Source organism: Amphiura filiformis, chromosome 18 (genome assembly GCF_039555335.1).
Source record: "Amphiura filiformis chromosome 18, Afil_fr2py, whole genome shotgun sequence".
Classification (NCBI taxonomy): domain Eukaryota; kingdom Metazoa; phylum Echinodermata; class Ophiuroidea; order Amphilepidida; family Amphiuridae; genus Amphiura; species Amphiura filiformis.
Genome location: NC_092645.1, coordinates 7,556,254 through 7,583,265, shown reverse-complemented (window position 1 = coordinate 7,583,265; position 27,012 = coordinate 7,556,254). Strand labels below are relative to the sequence as shown.

Sequence of the window (27,012 nt, the reverse complement as noted above, 5' to 3'; positions counted from 1 at the left end):
CAAAGAGACACACAGAACCAGGACAGAGAGGAATGGAGTTAAAACGAGAGGAGGAAGGGTAAAGAAAAGAAACAGTAATATTACTTAAACACTGTTAAAGGATGACTCCGGCATTCACAACATTATGCCTTATATGTTAGAAAAACAATTATCAAGCACGAATCACGTGGTTTTATTTGAAACAAACTCACATTGTCCATAAAAACGAATAAAAACAGCCGACTCTCAACACGCGATATTCAAAATTCCCTCGCCAAAATTGTCTAGTGCAATAACGTCATGGTTATTACTTGTACTCTATTGTTGTCAGCCTTCATTGTATTACTAGGACGTCATTGCATTGGACAATTTATTAATTCGTTTTTATGGTCCAAATGAGTTTGTTTCAAATAAAACCACGTGATTCGTGCTTGATGATGATTTTTTTTTTATCATAAGGCATATTGTTATGATTGTCGGAGACATCCTTTAATAGTGATTTATTTCACATAAAATTTAGTTTTATTATTTTGTTCTTATAGTGTTTATATTTTGTATTTTTTACAGAGTTTGAAACAGTGTTTTACACATTTCTAGCCGGTGCAATCATGTATTGGTTAGGAATTGGTTGCATACTGCAGCTTTTACTGATACTGTGCCTTTTGTCAGGTAGGATTTCTTTTTTACTTACGTATTTCTCATTGTTACCCCCCTCATTGTCCTCATCCTATACACAATATTACAGTCTGATCAGCTCGTAATCAGCGGGCCTTACAACATCGCGGATTAATATCAATATATTTTATTTTGGAAATTGTCTTGTGGCATCTCGCCAGAAGCATCACACACTTTTAATTGAAGTTCTATACTTTGTCTAATTTCTTTAACACGCAAAATATAGACAATACAGGTCAACTATATCACTTTTAACGTCGGTCTACTTTAATTTTCCGCGTAGTGGTAAAAGCCTAACAATTCCCGCCAATAACGAACTGATCAACCTTTAGCATTAACGTTAACATCATTGTTTATCGTCCACATCATCCCTCCTCCTCTTTCCTCCACCTCTTCCGCCTCCTCACCTTCCTCCTAGTAGTGGCGTAACCTGGGGCGCATGGGGAAAGATGCCCGACCATGTGAGAAGTCTTTCACCCCTGTTGCACCCTTAAAACCACAATACACGAGCTTTAAAAATGAGTTTTCAAACCTTTGTTTGAATTTAAGTTATATTATGACTTTAAAATCCCCCATAGAACACCACATTTAAACGAATAAGATAGTGAGTGAGTTTTCTTTCATTTTACCTCATTAGTTTGGCTTATAGTGACCAGAAAACCTTTTTGTTACTAATAATATTTTATAATTTTGGCAAAGAATAACTAAATTAGTTTTTGTTACCGAAATCGTATAAGCTGTGCCAATAGAATACATATGTAATAGAAACGATGCTTATACCACTGAAGACGACAGAAGCATTTGAGATATTAATTTGTCTGAAATGTTAATATTTCAAGCTATAATATAATAAAAGGGATCTGGCAGAGCAATTAATCAAATATCATATAGTATATAGTTGTAATGTATAATTATAGTATCCAAAGCGACCAAACCGCTTAGGGATAAATGGAAACCATTGACAACGCTACAAAGTCAGAAGACAATTGACCGTATGTCATTATTATAATTCCCGTTATAAATTAAAGTTTTACAACAGTCATGGTAACCATTCAAAGCAACCGAACCGCTTGGTGATACATGAGAACTAATGCAAACGCTACAAAGGCATTACTATCAGATCATGCTTTAATTTGCTCTAAAAACCTGGATGTTAAAATATTCATGACATTTTAGTATCAGGAATTAGCTTCGAATCTAATGTGTTTTTTCGTGCTCCGATTGTGTTCATGAGCATGGTGAGTTGCAATGAGCTTTATAATACATTTTAAAGTGCAATGACTGGTTTTTGTTTTACATCGACGTAATTCTACTTGGTAGATTAAAAACAAAGAATATAATCGCTGGGCAGGAAAAACCTCGCATGTAAATCTGACTTCTAAGATAAAATGACCAATGACAAAACACAAATATTGTTCAAAAATAACAAGATTTGTATAGAACATGGTGTTGGTTATTTTAATATTTTACAGACAATGCATTTTACAGTTACAAGGAAGGTATCAAATGGTTTGTTAGGACATTTTTTTGATACACAAAATAGAATATGACTAAAATTGCACAACGAGGCGATAATGATGTCACTCGCTTAATATGAGACGATAGATGCACTCCAGCGGCTAAAAACAATACCTTTATTCTCTAAATAAAAAATATGATATTTAATTTTAATTTTATCAATTAAAATACCACTTCAAATGCCGAAATGCTTAAAATTACCCCCTCATGATGCAGTCATGTCTACAGTAGAATTCATCTCGACCTTTGCAGGACTTAAACCCCATTAAAAGCTATTAAACCAAGATAACACTCATTGAAACAGCTCAACTGATTAAATCGGATCTTCTCTGGTTGTGCACATGTGTCTGTTTTCATGTGCGATATCGCAATAAAGCTGGTATTATAGCTTCAGTTGGGTAACCGATTATAAAGGAAACGAAAGGAAACAATGGTATGTGTACCTTTGTTCACGAGCAACATAATGATTGTTGACTTAACACGGTTTGGAAATAATTTCTTCATATTTTTGGTGTTATCTGTCGTTTACATATCCTTCCTAAAACACAAAAGTGTTTAGCTAAAAATTAGCTAAAAATTTAGGACATGTTACAAAACTATATTGTCAAGAATTTTAGAAGAGTACTTTTAATATTGGCCGGTTATTTTTCACACAGCGACGTTAACTAGGCAATGTACTATTACCTATAACATTAACTAAAACACCAAAGTACGCATAATTCCAAACATCTAAATTAGCTAAAAATTTAGGACATGTTACAAACTATATTTTCTAGAACTTTAGAAGAGTACTTTTAATATTGGCCGGTTATTTTTCACACAGCGACGTTAACTAGGCAAATCCCCATACTTCTAACGTACGCTATTTGTAGAGGTCACGCGTCAATGGTAAGAGCACTGTGTATTGTGTATAGGAAAACGGACAGTAACTGCAGTATGTGCCCCTCGCTGGCTACGCTATTGGGTTTATATACTGAACCCATAGTAGGTTTTGCATTTGAGATACCACCCAGCGAAATGACCAGGGTCCAACGATTTCCGCGGCACGAAATCTTCCTTTCTCCGTGCAATTTCACTTGCTCCGCGAAATTCATGTTCTTCCGCGCAATTCACGAAGAAATGTGAACAAAGGTGATCTTTTATTTGTCTGTATTGAAATATCAGCCTCGTTTGAAGCGTCACAGTATTGTAACGATAAACACATGAATGTAACCATTTGATAATTTGTCTCGTACCAGTGTTGCTTATTTTGGCGTATTGGGGCACTTCTTTAATTTTGTGGGATGTACTTATTAGGGGTGAGATTACCAAATCACGGGACATATGATTTGAAAGTGTTTTTCTTTGTTTTGTTTGTACTTCGAAGCATGTAAAAAGTATAAAATGGTCAAATGGTAGGATAGAGGGCACTTATCAAAATGGCCGCCACAATGCCTAAAGTGGTCAAAATTGCCACAAATTATGTGATTTAGATATCATAATGCTAAATATGCATATACCCTACATGACACGGTATATAATTTCATATTTTGACATGTGTTTTTGTATAAAAGTTCTGCGCAATCTCTGTGAAATTTTTTTCGCGCATTTTGCTTTTTTTTCTGCGGAATTGGCTATTTTTTCCGTGCAAATCATTTTGCCCCTGGTGATAACATTTTAGATGATGTACGTAAGAAAACACGTTTATTCGAGAACTCTAGCTTAGAATTTGCACACGATTATTATTGATGGGATACCGTTTTTTAGAGAGACTGTACAAGTAAAGTCTTTGCGCCCCCGGGCTTTGCGCTTTCATAAAGGCCTTTATTGGTACAATGTGCGCGGGTAACGCAAAATAAAATAGTATTTTACAACCGGGTTTTACAATATATTGTCAGGGGGAACTTTCTCTTTCATTTTTCTTTGTCAGGGAGGCAATCAGCCCCTGCCCCTCGCTGGCTACGCTACTGGGTTTATGTACTGGGCCCATAGTATGTTTTGCATTTGAGAATATTACATACGAGGGTTTTACCACCCAGCGACGATGAGTAAGAGCATTGTAGATGATGTACGTAAGAAAACATGTTACTCGAGAACTCTAGCTTAGAATTTGCACACGATTGTTACGCACTCTAATTTGAAGCTATCTGTGAGCAAATAGCCAGACTTCTCGTGACGTATCGCATATATCATATCAACCAATGAAAATATGTTCCGACTCATTTGAAGACAAAAACAAAGACCATGAATACAAAGACACAAATAAGAAACACAGCAAAAATTAAAAAAACAAACTCAAACAAACATACAAAAAGGCTATAAACAAGATACTGCGACTGCTCAGTGCCGGAACTGGGTAAGTGCAATAGCTGCCTTTTGAACATTATGCAAGTTACACAGAGTATATTGAACTCATCTACACATGGCAGCTACACATGACAGTTATTGCACTTACCCACCATTGGCACTGAGCAGTCAACTGCTTTACAAGTCAATTCCTTCCAGATGGATGAGAAATCTTAATAATGAATATTCTATTGTTCTTCTTCTTATTATAATAATGTTGCTCTTGCTGTTTTTTAGATCAATTCAGTTTTATTGAGGCACATAAGTGTTCAGTTGGACGAGAACACGATGATAAGCATGTTTGGCGTTGGGCTCTGCCGTATCCGGATCCATGTCAATGCACCAGTGTCATATATGGAGGAGCGAATACGATTAGACCTATGCGACGTTTTACACCAGTTTATGTAGACCATCCGTTGGCAACAAGTAATATTAGCATGATCATGAAACATTATAACCTGGACTGCATGAGTAAGAATTATAATTACGACTGTAATTTCTTCTTCATCATTAGTATCTTCTTCTCCATCTCACTTTTCCATTTCCTTCTTTTAGGCTAAAAAAAGAATGTTAGGCTATGTCTCAAACCCCATGGCAGTTTCAAAAATGCGGAATGCGGAATGAGTTTTTTTTAAAAAGATTTTTTAAAGATATTTTTAAAACAAAATTCTGAACTAAGATGTCATTTTCGAGTGTTTAAAAGTACACAGTATGAAATTGTGGTTGATTAAACACAATTGAAGTACAAACATCAATTGTTTTATACCTAAACAAACGAGTATCGAATCAAGTAACTTTTCTTCCAAATTTGTCTCAGAATTTCATGATTTTACGCCACAAAACTTTAAAAAAACTTTTTGAAAAAATAAAAAATGAATTTGCCGTTTCAGCCGTTTAGCCTTATGCGAGCACATGCGACAGCGGCACCAACACGTAGCAATCATCTTGACCATTCGCCAAGCTCCGTCCATCGACACTTTTTAAAATCTTCTCAAAACACATCTTTTTAATTGTTATCTTTTTAATCTTGTTGCTTATGTGTATAAGCTATATTTTGTTTGTGTCCTGATCACACTTTCAAGGTTATATTTTGCCCCAGAAGGTGATTCATTTTTATGCCTGTAGTTTTTGGTATATTGTGTTTTTATTTTTGGGAGAGTAGAATCGACCATCTGGCTGGTCTGTCTTTTGTTTGTCGGTTGTTTGTCGTTCTTCCCATGAGGCCAGCATTCTGCATTTTGATAACAAAATTCTCAACACGTTCTAATAGTTAATTGTGCTAAAGTTATGACCTCTCAAACACCCTCTCAAACTTCTATTTTGATGTAAAGATTTCACATGCCCTGAAAGTAGAGGAGAAACTAAAACAGACCAAGGCAAAGCAACAGCTATGGTTCAGTGGCTGGACCCCGTACCTACTGATTCTACTGATTACGTCTATAAGGCAACCTGTTATCCACCTTCTGGAACCAATTTCAATATTGGAAACGCCTCAGTTGTGTGTAAAGCCTTTGACAGAAGAGGGATCATGAAGACATGTCGTTTTGACGTAATAGTCGAAGGTGAGATTGAATACGAACAAAGAAAAGCATGTAAAGAAGCATGAAACGAACATGAAATCATATTTATCATGTTTATGGGTGATTTAAAGAATCCATCTTTATTTAAGAACCAGGTTGGAAAAAATTGTTAGGTTTTAAAACTTTACATACATGGTATATTCATAGTGACCTTGTGTGAAAAATGAACCAATTAGCATTTATCGTTCTGATTTTATATTACATTTTACAGCGATACCCAAGTTTAATATTTGTTCACGCGACATCTAAATTTAGATAGAATGTCGGCACATTTTATGTTAGCTAGATTTGGACCAACTGCCATATTTTACCTTTACTTTAAAGCTGTTCTTTCTCTGTAAAAGAAGCATACATATTTATGGCCGGCTTTTAATTTTTTTTTAACGTGCGTGCAAATTGTAGGGGAATAAATTAAAAAAACATCCAGTAAGTTGGGCATATCGGTACGGCCCAAGGACTCATGTGCACTTGGTTTATCCCGATTCCATGCTCGATTTCGCAGGTTTTCTCCGGGATCTCCGGTTTCCTCCTGTTTCGCAAAAATCGGTGATTAGTTGTTTGGTTATCAAAAACTTCCTTCACCCAATGGAATTTGGGGAGCTGCACAGATAATTGGTGGGTGTTACAATCTAAATGCGGATAGGTGTGCGCTGTACGGCAGCAACTGGCCTAGTTGATGCGACGTGATTGTGATGATTCACCATTGCAGCGAAATTACAGCGCTTTGGGTCCTCTAAGATCTGGAGAAAGGCGCTTTATAAATCCAAAATTTATTTATTTATTTTATTTATATTAGAGTTGGAGTCAAAGGTAAGATCGTCTGTGTTGTTTTAAGGGTAGACGAGATATTGTTGGTCGAAGCGACCCAAAAATCGATTTTCATTATCTAAATCAATATATTATTGAAAAATAACACCTTCATATTTTGTAAACGTTCATTCTGCAAATCATATACTTTGCAAACTTGCTTAATTTATTGTTGTTAATGAGTTATGTACGTTTTACAAAAGTGTTGTTGTTTCAGCCCTCTTTACAACGTAACTCAAGAACCGCAGCACCTATAAAAGTATATCTGTGATATTTTAATTCTTCTACACACTCGCTATGAATTGAGCAATACAGGTTTTGCCAAAGCTCACTGCCATTCGTAAGATGCTGTGAACTACCACAACAGTTTAAAATAATTAATAACCTTAAGCAGCATGGTAAGATGAATAAACACACAGTCATTGGTCGCAGGGGTAAACGCATACGGTATCAGAAGATAGACAAATACATTATTATGAGATCGATCAAAATAAAAAACAGCAGTTATCTCCAAAAATGATTTCCAGATTTCTTACCAAAGTTATGCAGCTGCTTTATAGGCTTAAAGTTGCTCCCTCACTCATTGATGCCTGATGCGGGAGAGTAATTTATGTGACAAATATGATGAAAATTCTATTTCCTATTGTTAGGGAGTGTTCAGAAATACTTTGGTGGGGGGGCTGGTAAAAGGAGGGGGGGCCAAAAAGTTTTGGACCTTAAAAGAGGGGGACCAAAAAGTTTTAGGTGGTAGGAAAGGGGGGACAAAAAAGTTTTCTTCTTCCAAACCCAAAATTTTTGCGCGCTTCGCGCGCATTGAGACCCTCTATATCACTTTTAACATAGCCTAGTTGGGGTTTTCAGTGCTTTTGTTTGAAAAAATGATGGCACTTAGTGTACACATATCTATTAATTATATAACATTAAAGATGATCAGCAACATGCAACGTCTGGGTTGGTCTAAGAAATACTCGCACTTTTATCATAGAATTTTATATCTCTTCAAAGTAGGCCCCCTAGGCTACAAATATGAATATGTACCAATCTGATCAAAATACAACTAAATCAAGAAAATATTGCAAATAAATTGGTATCACGGTCTTTGGGGGCCAAAAACTGATACCTGTGTACATTTGCGTGACCAAATTAATCTCATACTTGACCATTAGCTTTTTGCATAAATTAGTTCCAATTTTAACAATATTTGACCATTCAAGCTTCAATATGGCCAAATGTTTGGCGCGGTTTGCGCGCATTCGTACTATCATAATAGCCATGGATCCAAATTATGCTGATGTGCCTATGAACCTCCAAATAAATCCTCGATTTCATTTATCCCTGTAAAATCAGATAACCCCCTGATTTGGGACAAATCTAAATTTAAAAAAATGAAAATTTCCTTGTGCTTGTATTTCATGTGCAATTGTCCCACCGAGAATGTTTCAAACATTTGCCTCCCTCAATGACATGTGACCCAGATACCACACCACTGGAAACAACACTATTAAGTAGGGCCTATGTTTGTTATACGATAATGGGGGGGGTCAAAACAGTTTTGTCTGTCAAAAGAGGGGGTCAAAAAGTTAAGTGGTCCATCGAGGGGGGGGTCAAAAAGTTTTTGAGGGAAAAATTTGAGTTAGACCAGCCCCCCCTACCAAAGTATTAATGAACACTCCCTTAGTACAAATAAGTGTGCAAATGTAGTCCATTTATTTACAATTATTTTCATTATTATCATTAGTTTACCATGAATGGAATTAGAACAGTTTAGTCTGCTACTTAAAATGTGTAAATCAAAGACTTCAAACGACATATATTCTTCAATACTTATTTTCTTTAAGGCTTCTTGCCAGAGACAACGCTATTCTTTCCAGAATAAAGTATTTGAGTTTATAGAGAACCCTTAAAGAATCTATGTGGTTCATGAACGATTTGTCAATCAATAATTCCAAGAATTTTGTTTTTCTTACACGTTCACGTTTTGCATTATCTAGAATAATACAGGCAATATTAGTATTAATATAATTTGTTTTTGGTAATGTACCCATCAAGACAAAATATGTCTTCCTAGCATTTACTGCCAATCTGTTGGCTTTAATCTTTTTCGATTTCTGTATCTATAGCATTTACTGACGTTATTTTTGTGGAAATGTTTTATTGTTGTGTCGTCAGCAAACGAGACAAATCCAAAACAGAAACATGCTAATTGAAAGCTTTCAATTCAAGTAATTCCATTTGTGTAATTGTTTATCATCAGACAATGAAAATCCTGTTTTGACGTCCTGCCCTGTAAATCAATCAACCAACACAGATCCAGACCAAGCGACTGCAATGATTGCATGGCAAGGGCCTGTTGCTACCGATAACTCGGGTGACAACCCCACAGTCAATTGCGATCCACCATCTGGAAATAACTTCGTTATTGGGCAGACGCCTGTAACATGCACGGCTTCAGATGGATATGGAAATAACGCAAGCTGCGCATTCAACGTTAATGTCAAAGGTAAGATTGTGTTTGTTGTTTCGATCAGCATGGTAATATGACTAAACACATAGTCATTGGTCACATGGCAACGCGTTTTAGAAGATAGGAAAATACATTATATAATTATGGCATCCATCGAAATAAAGCACGGTAGTTATTATATCCAGAAATGAACTTCCCGATTTCTTACCAAAATTTTATATACATGCTTACAATGATTCCTCACTCATCGATGTCAAATGCAGAACAGTATTTTATCTGACAAATATGGTACAATATTCTGTATCTATAGCATTTACTGATGTTATGTTTCTGTAAATGTGTTATTGTTGTGTCATTAACAAATAAGACAAACCCAAAACACAAACGTGTTAATTGGAAGATTTCAATTCATGCAATTATATTTCAAATCTATGACAAATCCAAAACAGAAACATGCTAATTGAAAGCTTTCAATTTAAGCAATTCCATTTGTGTGATTGTTTATCATCAGACAATGGAGATCCTGTTTTGGCGTCCTGCCCTGTAAAGCACACAACCAACACAGATCTATAACAGTTACTGACGTTATTTTTCTGTAAAAATGGTAAATGTGTTATTGTTGTGTCGTCAGCAAACAATACAAAACATCCGTGCTTTTAATTTGAGCAATTCCATATGTGTAATTGTTTATCATCAGACAATGAAGATCCTGTTTTGGCGTCCTGTCCTGTAAATCAAGCAACCAACACAGACCCAGGCCAAGCGACCGCAATGATTGAATGGCAAGGGCCTGCTGCTACCGACAACTCGGGTGACAAGCCCACAGTGAACTGCGATCCACCATCTGGAAATATCTTTGTTATTGGAGTGACGCCTGTAACGTGCACGGCTTCAGATGGATATGGAAATAGCGCAAGTTGCACAGTTAATGTTGATGTCAAAGGTAAGATCATCTTTGTTGTTTTAAGCAGCGTGGTATATAAGATATATAAACATGGTCATTGGCCACAGGGTAAAGCATACAGTTTCAGAAGATAGACAAATACATTATCATAGGATCAATCAACATAACCTCGGGAAAATAGTTTCCCCTATTTCCCTTCAAACCATGTAGTCATTTAGACTACAATATTCTTTCCAGAATAAAGTATGTGAGTTTATAATCTAAGAAGTGGTTTCATGAACGATTCTTCGCATTTCGCATTATCTAGAATAATATAGGCAATATTAGTATTAACATAATTTGTGTTTTGTATGTACCCATAAGACAAAATATTTTTTCGTAGCATTTACTGCCAATCGGTTGGCTTTAAACTTGTTCAAATTCGGTATCTAGAGCATTTACTGACGTTATTTTTATGTAAATGTTTTATTGTTGTGTCGTCAGTAAACAAGACAAACCCAAAACAGAAACATGCTAATTGAACGTTTTCAATTTAAACATTTCCATTTGTGTAATTGTTTATCATCAGACAATGAAGATCCTGTTTTGGTGTCTTGCCCTGTAAATCACATAACCAACACAGATCCAGGCCAAGCGACCGCAATGATTGTATGGCAAGGGCCTGCTGCTACCGATAACTCCGGTGACAAACCCACAGTGACCTGCGATCCACCATCTGGAAATTACTTTGTTATTGGGCAGACGCCTGTAACGTGCACGGCTTCAGATGGATATGGAAATAGAGCAAGTTGCACAGTTAACGTTGATGTCAAAGGTAAGATCATCTTTGTTGTTATGCTCAGCATGGTAATATAAATAAACACATAGTCATTGGTCACATTTGAACGCATTTCTGAACTGAAGAAAGGCAAGTACATTATACAATTATGGAACCCATCAAAATAAAACACAGCAGTTATCTTCAGAAATGAACTTCCTGATATCTTACCATAGTTATACAATTGATTACAATCCCTTACTCATTGATGTCTGATGCTGAATAGTGATTTATGTGATTTATGTGACAAATATGATAAAAATTCTTTATTTAGTACAAATTATTATTACAAATGTAGTACATTTATTTCTTGATACATATTCCTTTTATTTTCATTATTATCAGTAGTTTACCATGAATGGAATACAGCAGATTACAAAAACTAAAGTCTGCTAGTTACAATTTGTAAATCAAAGACTTGAAACGACCTATTTCCTTCAATATCCTTTCAAGACTACAATATTCTTTCGATTTGCTCAGCATTGTAATATGAATGAAAACATAATTTTTCAAAGGTCACACGGGAACGGGTTGGAGAATATAAAAAACTCATTATAATGTGGGATTTTATTCTCGGTAATGTTTTGGGACTGTTTTGGACAAAGCAATCCCGGGATTAATTTTTGTTTGTAAAAATGAAAATACAGTAAGCAAAAGAATTAAGGACCAGTTATGTTCACCCCTGCATATCCTAAACAAAGACGTCAAAATTCAGGAAGAAAAGAAATCAAAAGTTGCACTTTTGTGTTCTAATCAACGAAATCACGACGCTAGTTTTAACGTGCTAATCAATGGCTAAATTACATAGCTAAATTGCCTTAAACTTGAAATTATCGGGATAACATTTCACTCTGTAATGCGTATCTAAATCAGATAATGAAGCTCCTTCATTGGCGCACTGCCCAGATCAAGCAATCAACACAAGTCTTGGATCATTGACATCTATGACCGCATGGGAAGAACCTATGGCTACCGATAACTCTGGTCATACCCCTACAGTTACTTGTGACCCTCCATCGGGAACTGTTAACTTTAGCAATGGACAAAAACATGTGACGTGTACAGCTGTGGATGAATATGGGAATCAGGAAAGTTGCTCATTTTACGTTGTTGGTAAGATTGAGGGTGGGGCGGTAGGACGGGTACTTCAATATGAAATCGATACAAGTGTAAGGTACAGACTTTCGTACTGAGATAAAAATATGGGGTCTTTGGGTGAAGAAGACGGCCTTTTGGACCTAAATTAGAGGGCATTTGATGAAACACATGGATTTAATAAAAAAATTAGCAAAAACAGTCCCACAGAACTCTCGAACATTGAATTCCTAGTTGTATATGACTTCAAGTGGCTGTGTTATGTAAATATAAGAATGTAATCATGGAATGAAATCGGTGATAAATGGGAGTCATTGTTCAAATTGGAAAATTATGGCATTTAGATAACGAAAAGGGGGTCATAATGTAACGTCCCTATGCGTTACCTCCTAAATGGGAGTGTCCCTCCTTCTTTAATTTATAGAACACCGAAACCAATGTATGAGTGTCAATACAGAATGAAATTAGAAACAAAAATGATGATTGTAGGATTTTATCAATGAAACGAAACAACACCCAATTTTATTGTATATTCTTTATTTCAATATTGTTTACAACTCTGATTACACCGCATTATGTTGCTTTGTAAATTCTCGAGTTCTCGATTATATTCCTCAAATACATACAACGGCTTTTATATAGCGAAATTTCAAAAACATGATCATTGCACTTTACAATTAGAAACGCTAATAATGTTATAATTGTCACCCAATTGATATTCGAAACATATTTGAAATGTTAGGAGAATGAATGACATAATATGAACAGGCAATTAGTCCTAATCAAGCAACTGGTTAAGTTGTACCATATTTTTTAATTCCTGGTAAAGGAAAGATTTTACTATAAATTTATCCAACTTAGATAATTGCCTGCAACAACTTGGAATGGAAGATAGTCGGATTGAAGACGAGCAAATCACAGCGTCTAGTGTTTGGAGGAAGGCAGCTTACAATAATAGATGCGGTCCTCATAATGCAAGGTTGAATCATCAAAGATCAATTACCGGAACACGTTCCGCCGGAGCATGGATCGCTGCAATCGATAATGTCAACCAATGGATCCAAGTCAACCTACGCGCCGTTATGTGGGTCAGTGGAGTGATGATTCAAGGAAGGAATGGATACGACCGGTGGGTGACCAAATTCAAAGTGCAATATAAAACCTATGGTGTGGACTGGATATATGTACAGACACTTAATAAGCAGGACGATATGGTATGAAATAATGCATAGTATCTTGGCTTCTATATACGTACGGATTGTTCATCTTCCTTGTTAAAAAAGACAAGACCCTAAAAATTATCCTTTAGTTATCTGATTAACTCCCTTGAATCCAAAGAGACGAGGAGAACCGCCTCATTTAGATTGCGATTTGTAAGATTAGATCTTATTTAACAAATATGGTAAGAAATCTTTACTAGATGCAATGACTGGTCTCTTTTTAAAAGAGCATTCTATTTGTCCGTTTGATATGACATTTATTGTATCTACCGCATTTGTAAAGCACTTCGATTTTTTTGTCAAACTAGACAAAACTCTAAAATCGCTGCATAGGTGCTTTATATTGAAGAAGGAATTGTGGAGAACAAACATCTGAGTTGAATCGAAAGAGCCTAGATGTTATCAAGTCAAACCAGATTGTTTCTTCACCTGGGTTGCAAATATGCAAAACTCACCAAGCAAAGGGATTAAATTTGAGTATAAATTCAAACATTTTAGTACAAATGAAGGGTTACTAAATTTCGTTAGGTCAAAATGACGACACAAAGAGCCCAGAAAAGAAACGTTTAAGTGGGCTGTGCAATAAATATGAGGTCAGATGAAAGTAATGTAGGTGTGGATTGGAGTGGGATGATATTTATTGCAAGCCAAAGGGGTGGTGAAAGTAATTGTTGGCAGTTCGTGAGGGGGCAAACGATTTCTTCTAGAGGGGAGAGCTAAGAGGGTTAGGGGAGAAGGGTAGGCAATTTTACGCGCAGCTCGCAGTTCGATAATGCTACCATATCCCACGTGACTCGTAACTATCGCACAGTTATAAGCATTATTTTTGAAAAATGTGATTATTTTTGACCAAAAATATTGTTTTTGCAAATGAAACAACTTTGTGAGGGTTGAAAAACGATTCCTCTATTCACAGCTTTTTGAATTTTTCAAATCAACAAAATGTATGTCAAGTTATGCAAAGAAATGTTTTGTATTTTGGGGGGGGTATTTCTTTTGAACCCTATATAAGTATGGACAGGGCCGTTCCTAGGGATTTTGCCGCCCTAGGCAAAGCCACTCCCTGTCGCCCCACCAAAGCATACCAAAAAGTGTTTTTACCTATTTGCATACTGCCCACGACCGTTTTCCTTCTTTTCTGTATTTTTATCCCTCTCATTTTTTCTTTTTATCCGCCCTCATTTTTTCTTCCCTTTTCTTTCCCCAGTCCCGTTTTTTCTTTTCTCGCCTTTTTTTTGCGCCCCTTTGCGTTTGCCGCCCTAAGCGACCGCCTCACCTGGCCTAATGGTCGGAACGGCCCTGAGTATGAAAGATTTTGATCAGACTATGATGAGAAACTTGTATTAATTTCCTATTCAGGTTTTCGCTGGCAATACTGATCAGGACACTGTTGTTACTAGACCATTTCCTTCACCTGTACGAGCGACTGTTATCAGGATACAACCTATGCAGTGGCACGGGCGTATCTCAATGCGATTTGACCTCATAGGATGCGAAGGTGAGCTACAGAATAATGTAAAATAAATGTATACGACAAATTATTAAACACTTTCCTGCAATCTTATTGGTTCTTACCCGTGAGGTTTGACTCAATTTAAGGGTACTTGCCCTTCAATTTCATTCAGGGGCGTGTTTGAAAAACGGCACAGCGCATTAGTAAAAAGAATAAAAAATACTAAAATTTTCACCAGGGTTCGAACCACTGCCAAGGCACTATGAATGCTAAAGATGCCTATTGTGCCACGGTGACTGTGCTTAACATTAGGCGATTTTCAACACGTTTCTAGTGTATTGAAAATCAGATTTTGGTAGGAATACAGTCATAGAAAGACATATGACTCTACTTGTCTGTTTGTTTTTCATTTAATACAAATTAATTTTGATGAATTGAACTGGTACGACTCTTAGGACTCGTGATAAACGACGATTAATTTTGTAATAATAAAATGAAAACGCTGGGTCATTCACGACGTCATTTGCAATTCATGTCAAAACCTGGGGAGGACCACACACATCCGTGTATACGTGCGCAATCGATACTCAATGATCCAGACAATACCGTTTGAATATACCGCCCTTATGTATGCACTTGTTTGACACATCTTGTCACTTGCGGGAAGATATACATGTACCCTAATAGCTTACAATAGATACCCCACCGTAAATAGCTCTCTTCATTACCTCGCTGTGGCGATATATACACGCGATGCACGTAATTTTGAGACATATTTTGTTCAAAAATGATAGGGCGGGACTGTTTTCAGCTAAAATGTTGGCTATCAGCAGATGGTCAGTGATACCGGAAAGTGTTGCAGAAAGGTGAGCGTACACTTTATTTATTCAAAATATCACATATCAATGAATTTAAATTGGAAATCCAAAAAGGAAATGTCAGGTCAAAATTCTCACCTTAGAACTATTGTGAAATAAAATCAAACCAAATGTATGCTCCGCAAACAACGTCCAATTATTCCCATTGGTGTTTGCTACACGTGCATATAATAAATTATGATTTGGGGCTAATTTGAGAAGAGTTAATGCCCCGAGTTTCAAAATACACCGAGTGATGTTTTTGATCAAAAACATCGACAATTCAAGACTCTGTAAAAACAAATCAATAATTATCTGGGATAATTGCAACTAAGTATAATGAAAGTTATGATCTAAGCTACCAGATGCATCATTCATTTCCTGACTATCATATTTAGAAGTGGGAAAAGATTACTTTAATGTTTTGGCGGGATTATTTCCCGCCAAAAATTTCAACCAAAAAGAGCATGTAGCCTTAACACGGGTCATCATGTGTGCATCGACGCGATACGCGTACTCGCTATTTGAACTAATCGGAGGCGCATAGCAGCAACGGGACTGTTCGATTTTAAGCCCTATGTAATTCCTTGTAAAATGTAGGATTTAATTTTATTGAAATTTGTAATACTTATGATATTTTCTTTATTTCAATTGAAGTGTTTAAAAATGAGAATAAAGGTATTGTTTTTAGCCGCTGCATCTATCGTTTCATATAACACGTTTGGTAATAGTATAAATAGAAGTTCACAGAATAATTGGGTGGTCACGGCAAAGGCTTCTATCCCAATCCTCATCACCATCTTTGAGGTTAATCTGGATAACACGCAGGTATTTATTTTTCATGTTTGGTCTAGATCCTGAATGGCATTTGGTGTTCAAAGCTGTATCTAGCATTGCTACAGCAGCAATGGACAGCGACGGATTAGATGAATATGACCCTTTCCAAGTATGGAAAATACCCGAATCCTTGAACGAGGATATACTTGGAGCACGTCAACTCAATACAACGTTCAAAGGACATTACAAGAGTTCCTTTGCTAGCGACTGGGAGATTTCGAATATTAATAAGGTAGGATATCGTTACCATAGACTTCAGCTGCTAAAATAAAAATATCCATAGATTTATTCATCAAAATCAGATTTGCGAATGATTAGAGAGTGTCCGCTATTATTTAAACGCGACAATAAGACGACGGAAGGATTACAAGTATCATTTGAATTTGAACACACAAAGCAACAGTGAAATCTGCCAAATTAGTCCTATACGCATGCGCTGTGAGACCGGTAATACAGCCCCTTTATCATGTTTATCCTAGATGTTTAGAATTTATATTGCATGTTGTCAAACTGTTATACCAGCAACCAAACCTGATCTGTCGATCTTTGCGATCATTAACTTGTTGAGTTTGAGTTGTAACTGCCATTAACGAGAACTCAATTGATAAGTGTTGAGTTTTTTTTTTATTCCGTGTCATTTATCTTGTAACTCTTTCATGGCAAAATCTAGAGCATGTTGAATGATGACTGGTGATATCATGCATCCTTGTCCAATTCCACCTCAACTTTGAACCTTAACCACTCTAGACCGGGTCATTGACAATCATGACACATTTTTGACTGTTAGTACATTATTGTAATGAGATGGACAAGTTTGCAAGTTACCACATCTTTTTTGCTTTGTTCAGGATTGGTGGAACAATGAAAACACTGCATCAGATGTTCCTTTGGCCTGGGGCGGATATTTTAAAAATGAATTTAGAAGAGCAGCAACGACACCACTTGCATTACATTCCAGATGTTAAATCTACATCATATGCAAAATTTGAGGAAATTTGCACGAGTCCGTTTTATTTTAGGGCCATTTATTTATAACTGGTCTTTACATGTAGCCCTATGGAGAGAGTGCCCGTTGAGGGCGCTATAACCCCCATTTTAGGAACAAAAATGTGATTAAAAAAAACCGTACTCGTGCGAATTTTCTAAAATTTTCAGAGTATGTAGTATGAACATGTACATAGAAGTATAATCAAGTAGTTGCCCTACCTGCTCTCCTCCGGAAAAATAAAAAGTCCTATACCTCAATGATAATGAAACCCAGGTGTTGGCTCTTCTGAATCCATACTGGTTCTCAGTTTAAGGGGTCTTTCTGTGATGTTCTGGTGTATTTTAGATCATTCTACAGCAGACTTTTCTTGGATGAGAAGTGTAATGGTTCTTATTACCGTTCTTGAACTCTGGGATGATAAAACTTGCACTCGAGGCTTCTGGTATTTTCTAATGTTCACAAGCAGTATCTATTTTGAACAAGAGTGGCACTACCACCTGCTTTGAACATTCCATCGGATATCTTATCGTACCCAGATCATAGACGTTGTTGTTTTCAGTGTTTGTACTGTTGACTCCATCTCTTCTAATTGAAAAATTTAAAGGCGAGCTGTTGTAAACTGCTTATCCACAAAAATAGCCTATTTAAGTAAAATTTCAAAGTTTTAGGGGCCTGAGCTTTCGATCCTAGCAGGATCTTTATCAAAGGCAGAGTGACAAGCCAACTCACAAACATGCATATATAGTGACATGAACATAAAGGTAAAGGAAATTAGCAATAAAATAGAAGACATAAGTGTTTCCTGAGAAATATCAATTGGGGGAAGGAAGTGGGATGTCATGAATGGAAATAAGAGGGATAAGGAAATGAATGAAGACAATGGGCTGAATAGAAAAATGAAAATGAATGGTAAAAATACAACTACATGTACATAATGATAGAAGTAAATGTGAAATAAAAACTAAAATAATAAAGTGGAGGAAAATATTTATTTAAAAAATGGGGGGGGGGGATATTATGAAAACGAAAAACAAGTTAGTCGTTTCCATCTTGGATGTTGAGACCGTGTGACTAGATGGTACGTAGGCGCTTCATCCAGAATCTCTCCCTGCTGGCACGGACGGTGTCAGGGCGGTTACCTAAAGACTCAATGCCCTGAAGGATCATGTCGGAGATAGAGTGGTTGGGGAGGTTAAAGTGATTACCAACAGGGGTGTCAAGCTTCTTGGTGTTGACAGTGGACCTGTGTCCATAAAACCGCCTCTTAAGTGCAGTCTTAGTTTTTCCCACACACTGTATACCACAAACTCTGCAAGAAATGAGATACACTACATTAGATGTGGTGCATGTGATGTTGCCCCTGATCCTGTGGGAGGAATTGATGGATTTACTGGTGACAGAATCCTCTTGAATATGGTCCTTGCAAACAACACACCTGTTGGAATCACATTTGACAGTACCGGGTTATGTGGAAGGAATAGTATCAGAAAGAGGGGGAACTTCAGCTCTCACAAGAAGATTTCTAAGATTGCGGGGACGTCTTTAGGCCAGAATGGGGTTATCGGGAACCGCTCGTTGTAGCCGATCTGAGGTTTGAAGTATATGGTGATTGTTATTAGTGATGCTGCGGAGAGGAGGGAGGTTAGGATGAAAAGTGACAACTTGGTGTCCTGACTTCTGGGCTTCTGCTTCAGTACATCTGACCTGGGAAGAGATTTGACCTTGTTAATGGCCTGCTGCACTTTGTGTGCGCTGTGTCCCCTAGTAGGAAGGTTCCTCTTGAGGTCCCTAGCATGCTGTGAAAAGTCAGAATCATTAGTACAAATGCGGCGGAGGCGGAGAGCTTGGCTGTATGCTATACCACTTTTACAATGTTGGGGATGGCAACTGGAAGAGTGTAGATACTGGTGACTATATCTTCCCACAGGACACATGACAATTGAAAAATATTGGCTTTGTGGTAGCTAGGGCTATTTTATTTATGTCATTTTGTCTTTTGGCGGCAGGTGGTAATATTCTTCTCTTCACCCAGTTTTCTAGCGTTATAGAGCTCGCGGCTATATTCTTAGCACGGGATTTCTCTATATCTGCAAATAAAGTAGGAAAGTGAAATAATATAGATAAATATACTATTTTTATTATAAGAATTTTATTGTAAGCATAAAATTGAGTAGAGAAGACTGCCAAAAGTAAATTACACAAAAGAAGCGTGATAAATGAGCAGCATTAATCATGCTAATAACTAGGAAATTAACATAATGGTTTTCTTCACAATTAAGCGAAATACGAAGAATATATTTTATTCTTCGAGTACCAATATATATGCCACATTTTATAGACGTAATGGTATAACTATAAGGAGAATATTACAATATTTTTCTGCGTTTGGTTTTTTTCCCTTCAAAATGGTAACATTTCTCAGGTCATTGTAGTGCTGCTTGACCACACCGGTATGGAATTAGTAACTCTCATCTTCAATGGAACTGGCTCAAACAGCTTAAATTGGTTTTCAAAGGACCGCTTGCTCTCGTCACCTTATGATGATATTCAAAGTGAATCTCAAAACGTCTTTTCTGTGGAAGGGTAAGTGCATGAAACAATTTCGACGTGAAAAATCCAAAACAATACACTTACGCATCATCATTCAATTCTAAATCTAATTCACATTATGGGACAAAATTGAAGTAAAATGTTATTTGAATGTTATTTATCTTGTTCGGATGTGTTTAAAAACTGGTGCGTGAGATCAAGGATGCAATCCTTTTTGGCGGATACTTACAAGTATTAGCAGAAGAAAAAATTCTTCGGACTTCAGTTGAGAGAATTAAGACTACCACCATGACTGTAGTATGCTTAGAATGTACAAATGATCTACAACAATACCACGTCCTTTGGAGGGGATATTAAGTTGTTGGTCACGATATTGGTTCTTGCTACTTTTTTCTCATTAAAATGGTTAGCTTTGTTCGTGGCTTTGTTCAGTTTCGCTTAATGTTTGTCACTGCGGTAAACCCTTGTTGGCGTAGCAGGTAATGGCACGGAAAACCGTCCAATTATTGTATGGCCTTATATCTAACTATCGGACCACGATGGTTTAAACATAGGAACTATCGTAGCTACGACTTGCATACTGTTTGATGGTTTTCGTCTTTTTCTTTTCTTTTTTGTTTTTTTCTGCATTTCCGTTACTGATTCTTTTCAATTTCCTTTACAGACATGCGGATGTAGGAAGACGTTGGTTTATAAGTAGGGAATATAATAACTGCCCAGGAGATACGGGTTGGATGATTGTAGCTTATGACTTTACACCAGCTTGTCCCTGGGAAAGGAATAATTCTCTACCAGTTTTCCTTTACAGTTTGACAAATAACTATACTAAATGGAGCACTGTGAAAGGTAACGTTATTTGGCTGATGTTGGACAGTAAATGTTGCGTGGATAAAATGCCCACATTTAACTAGGTTACGATACAGTTTAAATTATCCCAATAAATTAATAATACTACTCTATTCAAATGTCTTATTTGGTTTTATTTGCTACAAAGAACAAAAATTTTTTGCTTATCACAATGGTTTTACAATTGAATACATGAATTCAAAACCCACGCAAGTCCATTGGAAGTGATTTTGAGAAAAACATCTGTGTATCATTTTAATTCCTTCAATTAGATTTACCTGATCAATATGGTAAGTTTAACGTGCAAATCATTGGGTTAAACTGTATTAGGTATGACGATTAGCATTTCAAGGACTTCGTGGGGGTTCATTTTAAATGCTGGACTTGGGTGGTCTTTTGAATCAACAATGTTGGAATGAGATTACCACTAGTAAGATAATACAAAATAAAGCACACAGGTATGTATAATGTTGATAAGCATACTGCCATGTAATATAAACCAACACTGGAGCCTACCTTGGAACACAAGTGCTTGAAGTCTGTGATGCGGTGGTAACAAGGCCTAGATCTGCTGCTGCAATTGCAGTCCTAGTAAGCTGTGACTGGGCCCGGGCAATGGAAGATTCCAACAATATCATCAGCGAAATCCAGGTCATTCAGCATGTTCAGCATCCTAGCAGGATGCCTCTTTGACAGGTACCAATTCCAGCGTCAATTCCAGAAGTTGATTTCTTCAGAAGGTAGTCTACCAGGACAATGAACAGGAAAGGTACCAACACATCACCCTGAAGCACCCCAGTTGTTACTTGGAAAGTCACTATTGAAGTCTTTGCAGAGCACCTGAATGGCATTGACCACAACCTGAATGACATTGACCACAACCACAATGTTCTACGTTTTTGAACCGATATCGCTTATTGCAGTATGTTCTCAGTACCCTTCATCAAATAATGCATTTCACTGGCTGCGTTTTAATTTGCTCGCCACTATTGGTTTTAATCAAAACATTTTTTCTTTCCTATAAGCAGACATCGAACCTCTTGGAGTTGGAACTGGACCTGTTAAGGACAGTCAAATTACAGCATCTAGTTACTATCCTAATAATACACACACCAGCTTGTCAGAGTTTGTGAGACTCAATAATGATAACTTCTGGGCACCTTTGACCAATGATTCCAGAAAATACCACTGGCTGCAGGTTGATTTCCTTTCCGCTGTTGGTATGAAAGGGATTCGAACCCAAGGAGCAGGATCACTTCTACAGTGGGTGACAAAGTTATCCATTAAGACTGGCGATGATGAGAATTCGTTGGCACCAATTATGGAGTCAGGTATCGATAAGGTAAGAAACTGATATTTTGTAGAAATATATGGGTAATTAAAAAGTTCTTAGTATAATTCCAATACTTTTTTTAGGGATTTGTCAAATACGTTTATGTTTTCAGCACAGTTTATTTTCAATACGTTGCTTAAATGAAGAAGAAACAAGCCTACAGAAAATAAGATGGCCCATTTTACAATCATTGAAGTCATTTCCTATTTTTCGTCACGATTATACTCTTTAGCAGATTCAATATGACTATTCATTTTAAGTATAACGAAAATATGGTGCGTTGAATTATTTTCTCTATCTTTTTTTATGAATAAGATAATAGGTATGGCATATTTAAATTAAGTTTTTTGACTTATTGTTTGATCAAGATCTTTAGAGCAAATGCAAACACCAATGATGTAGTGGCTATTAGATTTCCAGTAACGATCTTTGCGAGACTGCTGCGTGTTATTCCCGTAGCCTGGCATGAGTGGCCTGCAATGCGAATGGAAGTCATGGGATATCATACAGGTTAGTGGATTACTATATAGTAAACTCATTACTAACCTCTCAAACGTTTATCAGTCATACTAAGAAGTAGTTCAATTGGTTTGAGCCCAAAGGGCCAATAAATTGGTTTATTTGTTATTTTATACCCTATTTTTTTTTTAAATAATCACTATTTTTAGATACATTGTTTTGTCTTGTGTTAACAACCTCACACCAAATAATTGCATTAAACATATGGGTTGACAATAATTGACATTACCTTTGAATCACATACTTTGTTCCGTCCGCCGTTCCGTCACAGGATTTATAGGATTTACAGGATATTAAGTGAAAAACTCCAAGCAAGATTTTCAAAAGTGATACCAATTGTCAACACAAATGTGTTTTTGTTAAAAAAGTAAATTTCAAAGATATATATATTAATGTGTTTTGCATCCTGAAACCGTATTTGCGCAAAGGATTGAAATAATGATATTATGAGTGCGAAAAGATGCCGAAAATGAATATCTAAAATACATAATGGTTCATTTCAAATGTATTGTTTTATCATACAGATGTGGGAGAAGCCAGTATCTTTGCTATTTTTGTCCACACGCATGACAACTAGATGTAAAGAAGATAACTGGGTCGTGATTAAATGTTTTTTGTTCAGCAAGACTCTTTGAACAAAAAGTGTGTAAAGTATTTAAGATATTTCAAACCTTTTCTTTTATTTGCTAGTGATGATTTTTACGACGTAAGTCGAAATTTACGTAAGAAAAGGAGAGAAAATTTCTTGCTTTCATCATCATGCTCATCCAGACGATCGTAAAAATTATCAAAATTCAGATTTTAGTACCTTTATTATTGTCATACATGTGCTAATAGAAAAATCATATGTAATTAAGCAAAAAGAAATTGTGAAGCGCCTTCTTTAGTTACTTTTATATAAGGTTACGTGTTTTTTTAACTTGCCTAAAATAGCAGTAAGTAAAAACCGTATGTAATTTAGCGACAAAGATACTGTGAAGCACTTTCTGATTTAGTTGCTTTTAAAATGCATGTAATTAAAGCCATATTGTAACTCCTGTACTGAGGAGGGTGCCCTCAATATTTTTCAAACTTCTGTTTCTTACGCAATTGTTAAGTACTTTATTAAACTATATAACATCCCCTGCAAAAATCAAGAGCTAGGTGCTGCAGTTTAGTCACAATCCGAGATTTTGAATAACACACAGGAACCGCCGTTTAATTAGTCGACCGTACTCGATGTTCATAACACAGTACGTACATGGCGGCGGGACGGTCATACACACATCAAATTATCGTACCGATGAAGAGAAACGCATTGACGACATCGGCGCTGGTAGTAAATTCCCGTTTTCTTTGCTTTACCTCAGTTGTTCAGCTCAAAAATTAATTAAAAAGGGACATATCTGACCGTCAAAGCTAACATTTTATGGAAAAGAAATACTAGTCTATTTTTTTTTAATGTTACATGGCTTTAAGTAAATGAAATAGTGTGAGGTACTTTCTGATAGTTGGTTTTAAAGTAAGCCTTACGACAAAACAAAATAACTCTAAGTTCAGTTTGCATTCATGTCCGAGCAAGACAACTAAGAATAATTCATAAAAATGGACTAAATACATCAAATATCAATTTATTCTATATAATTAAGATTCAAATGCCAAGAATGGTAAACAATGTACAAAAAAGAGGAGTATTATGATTATTTGTTCTAAAACACATCTGGAGGGCACTGACACTTGAAATCTTCTATGATTCAGTGCGAAAAATCATCTGAAACATCCTAGAACCTATAGGCACAAGATGAGAGCGATTCTCCTGAAGTGTCCACATATTTTCAGTATTTTGCATTTGACCAAATGTTTGTGCCTGCATCATGTATAATGGCTTGATAACCTAAAGGGGATACCTTTGCACTCAAGCAATTTATATTCATAGACAGATTGTTTAGACCTAACACATCGCACATTTACCAATGAAATCAATTAAGGGGGTACTACACCCATCGATAAATTTGTGTCTATTTTTACATGTTTCTCAAAAACTAATAACACACTGGTAACAAAAGTTACGTATAATATAGGGGCAAGGAATCCAATTACTACACTGGAATTTCAGTGACCCAAGACAAGCGGTTCGTTATTTATTATAAGAAATAAGGTACCGCTAGGATGTACCTCATTTTCCTATCATATACTGAACCGCTTGTCTGGAGTCACTGAAATTTCAGCTTAGTAATTGAATCCCTTGCCCCAATAATATACAAAACTTTTGTTACCAGTGTAGCCACAAATTTACCACAGGGGTGTAGTACCCCTTTACCCGTGGTACAATAGCCTCCAAGCAGAATAAGCTTCTCAATCAGTAATGTGACAAACCGTATCAAAAGCAAGCATTTTGAGAAACCCGCGAGGGACTAATAACGTTGCAGCAGCCTTTTTGTGCTACAAAGTAATGAGCAAACAAACTGTTTAATGGCAATCTTCTTGCTAACATCCTCAATCACCAACTGCACATGTGTGATATAATACTCTCACCGACTTTGGAAAAACAATAAGTTTGAGACAGGCTTCTGTTTTTGCCGGCAAAAACCTGTTTTTTTGCCGGCAAAGTGGCAATATCTGGCAAAAACCTTTTTTTGACAGTTTTTGCCTGGTTTAAACCGGCAAAAATGGCAAAAAATGGCAAAAACTCATATATAGTCACTCAAATATTAACAAGTAACCAAGAAAATTTTAAAACTTTCAACGAAAACTGAAGGCAAATAAATAAATATTTACCTAATAATATTTTCGGTCACTAACTGTTACCATCCTCAGGCAGTAATGACTGGCTGACTGTCTTCTTCACACTTGGATGATTTTGGTGTTTCTAGAAGACAGTCGTAAATTCTCGGAAGATCTCGGCCCCCGTCTCTGTTGAGCTTGACTTGTTTTTACCGGAACTTGTAAAAGTTCTGTTGAGCTTGACTTGTTTTTACCGGAACGTATGAGCCTACATAGCCTATTAACAAGTACACAGAAAGCTCAAAAACATACAACTTTTAATGAATCATTGAACATATTATTTGGCTCATCAAGTCTTTAAAATGAAAAAGTTTTGAATTTGATATGCCACATATTAGTTAAGTGCACCAGTGAGCAATGAAAATGCATATATTTAATTTCTTAATATGTTACTTTTAATTACAAAATCTGGCCTTGTTACACTCAGGAAATTAATTTTTTAATTTAATAATTCGTTTTGAGATGAAAAATCTGAACTTTAAATCACTTTTTTAGTTTTTGCCATTTTTGCCGGCAAAAACTGTTTTGGCCAAGCGGTTTTCGCGGTTTTTTCCACCTGCGGCAAAAAACCTGCGAATCGTCAACCATACAATGGCGGGATTTTTGTGATGAAAAAAACAAACATATAATATTGATAAGTGATATGTTCTGGTTCTCATTATGATATTGTTAAACTATGTTCCAGTTTGTCTCCAGATTGTAGGAAAAAATGTGATACAGTTTTCACCCAAAAAGGGACGTTCATAGTTTTACAACCAACGATATTCATTGACATCGGTCAACAACTTGTGAGACAAATTTAAATTACCGCATGCACGTTTGCACTTTGGTGTGCATTGGCGGGAAAATTAGACCTGGAATAATAGGTTTAAAAGAACAGTCAAAAGATTTACCAGGGCGGTGGTAGCTTGCAATTGCAATAAAATTTGCTGCACCTAATATCCTACTGTGTAAGTTGTCATTTTTAAAAAGTGTATTATTGATATGCTGTATTAAGTCATACAATTTAATGTTCATAAAGTAGAACATTAACATTAAAAACGACGGTCTGTTTCCAAGATACTTACAGCGAACTTATAAGCATGTTCGACCACCCTCTCAGTTGTGTCGTCTTTGTTGTTGTCATCCACACACGATACACACACACATCCACACCAACTCTTTGCCGTATATATTTTTGCTATGCAATTTTCTGAGTAAGTTGAATATAATATTTTACCATTTTGTACATTATTAAGACACTAGGTGGTGTATCATCAGTTTAAGTGTATTTATTTATTTGAGCTTCCAGGCTATTCGTACTCTTTAAGTGTTATCAACTTATTGTATATCTATGAGTATGTAAGATCACTTGTATCATATGGTCTACTATTATTAATCCCAAACAAGAACATGCTGTGGATGGGACTCGAACCCAGAACGTCCCGGTCAGATCTCCGTCGCGCTAACCATATGCACCACCACGGCATGTGGTGGTGGGTC

At 36.4% G+C, this 27,012-nt stretch overlaps 1 protein-coding gene across 1 annotated transcript; it reads left to right on the top strand.

Annotated features, from left to right (window-relative positions):
* The first annotated feature begins 4,195 nt into the window (after positions 1 to 4,195).
* LOC140139717 (uncharacterized) lies at positions 4,196 to 23,496 on the top strand. The gene is made up of 15 exons (XM_072161420.1): positions 4,196 to 4,223; positions 4,735 to 4,968; positions 5,829 to 6,059; positions 9,139 to 9,384; positions 10,046 to 10,291; positions 10,821 to 11,066; positions 11,943 to 12,182; positions 13,026 to 13,378; positions 14,744 to 14,882; positions 16,549 to 16,763; positions 19,942 to 20,102; positions 20,734 to 20,915; positions 21,944 to 22,257; positions 22,617 to 22,758; positions 23,292 to 23,496. The coding sequence occupies exons 1-15, from the start codon at positions 4,196 to 4,198 to the stop codon at positions 23,342 to 23,344; spliced, it is 3,030 nt and encodes a 1,009-aa protein (XP_072017521.1). The 3' UTR covers positions 23,345 to 23,496.
* Positions 23,497 to 27,012: the final 3,516 nt, after the last annotated feature.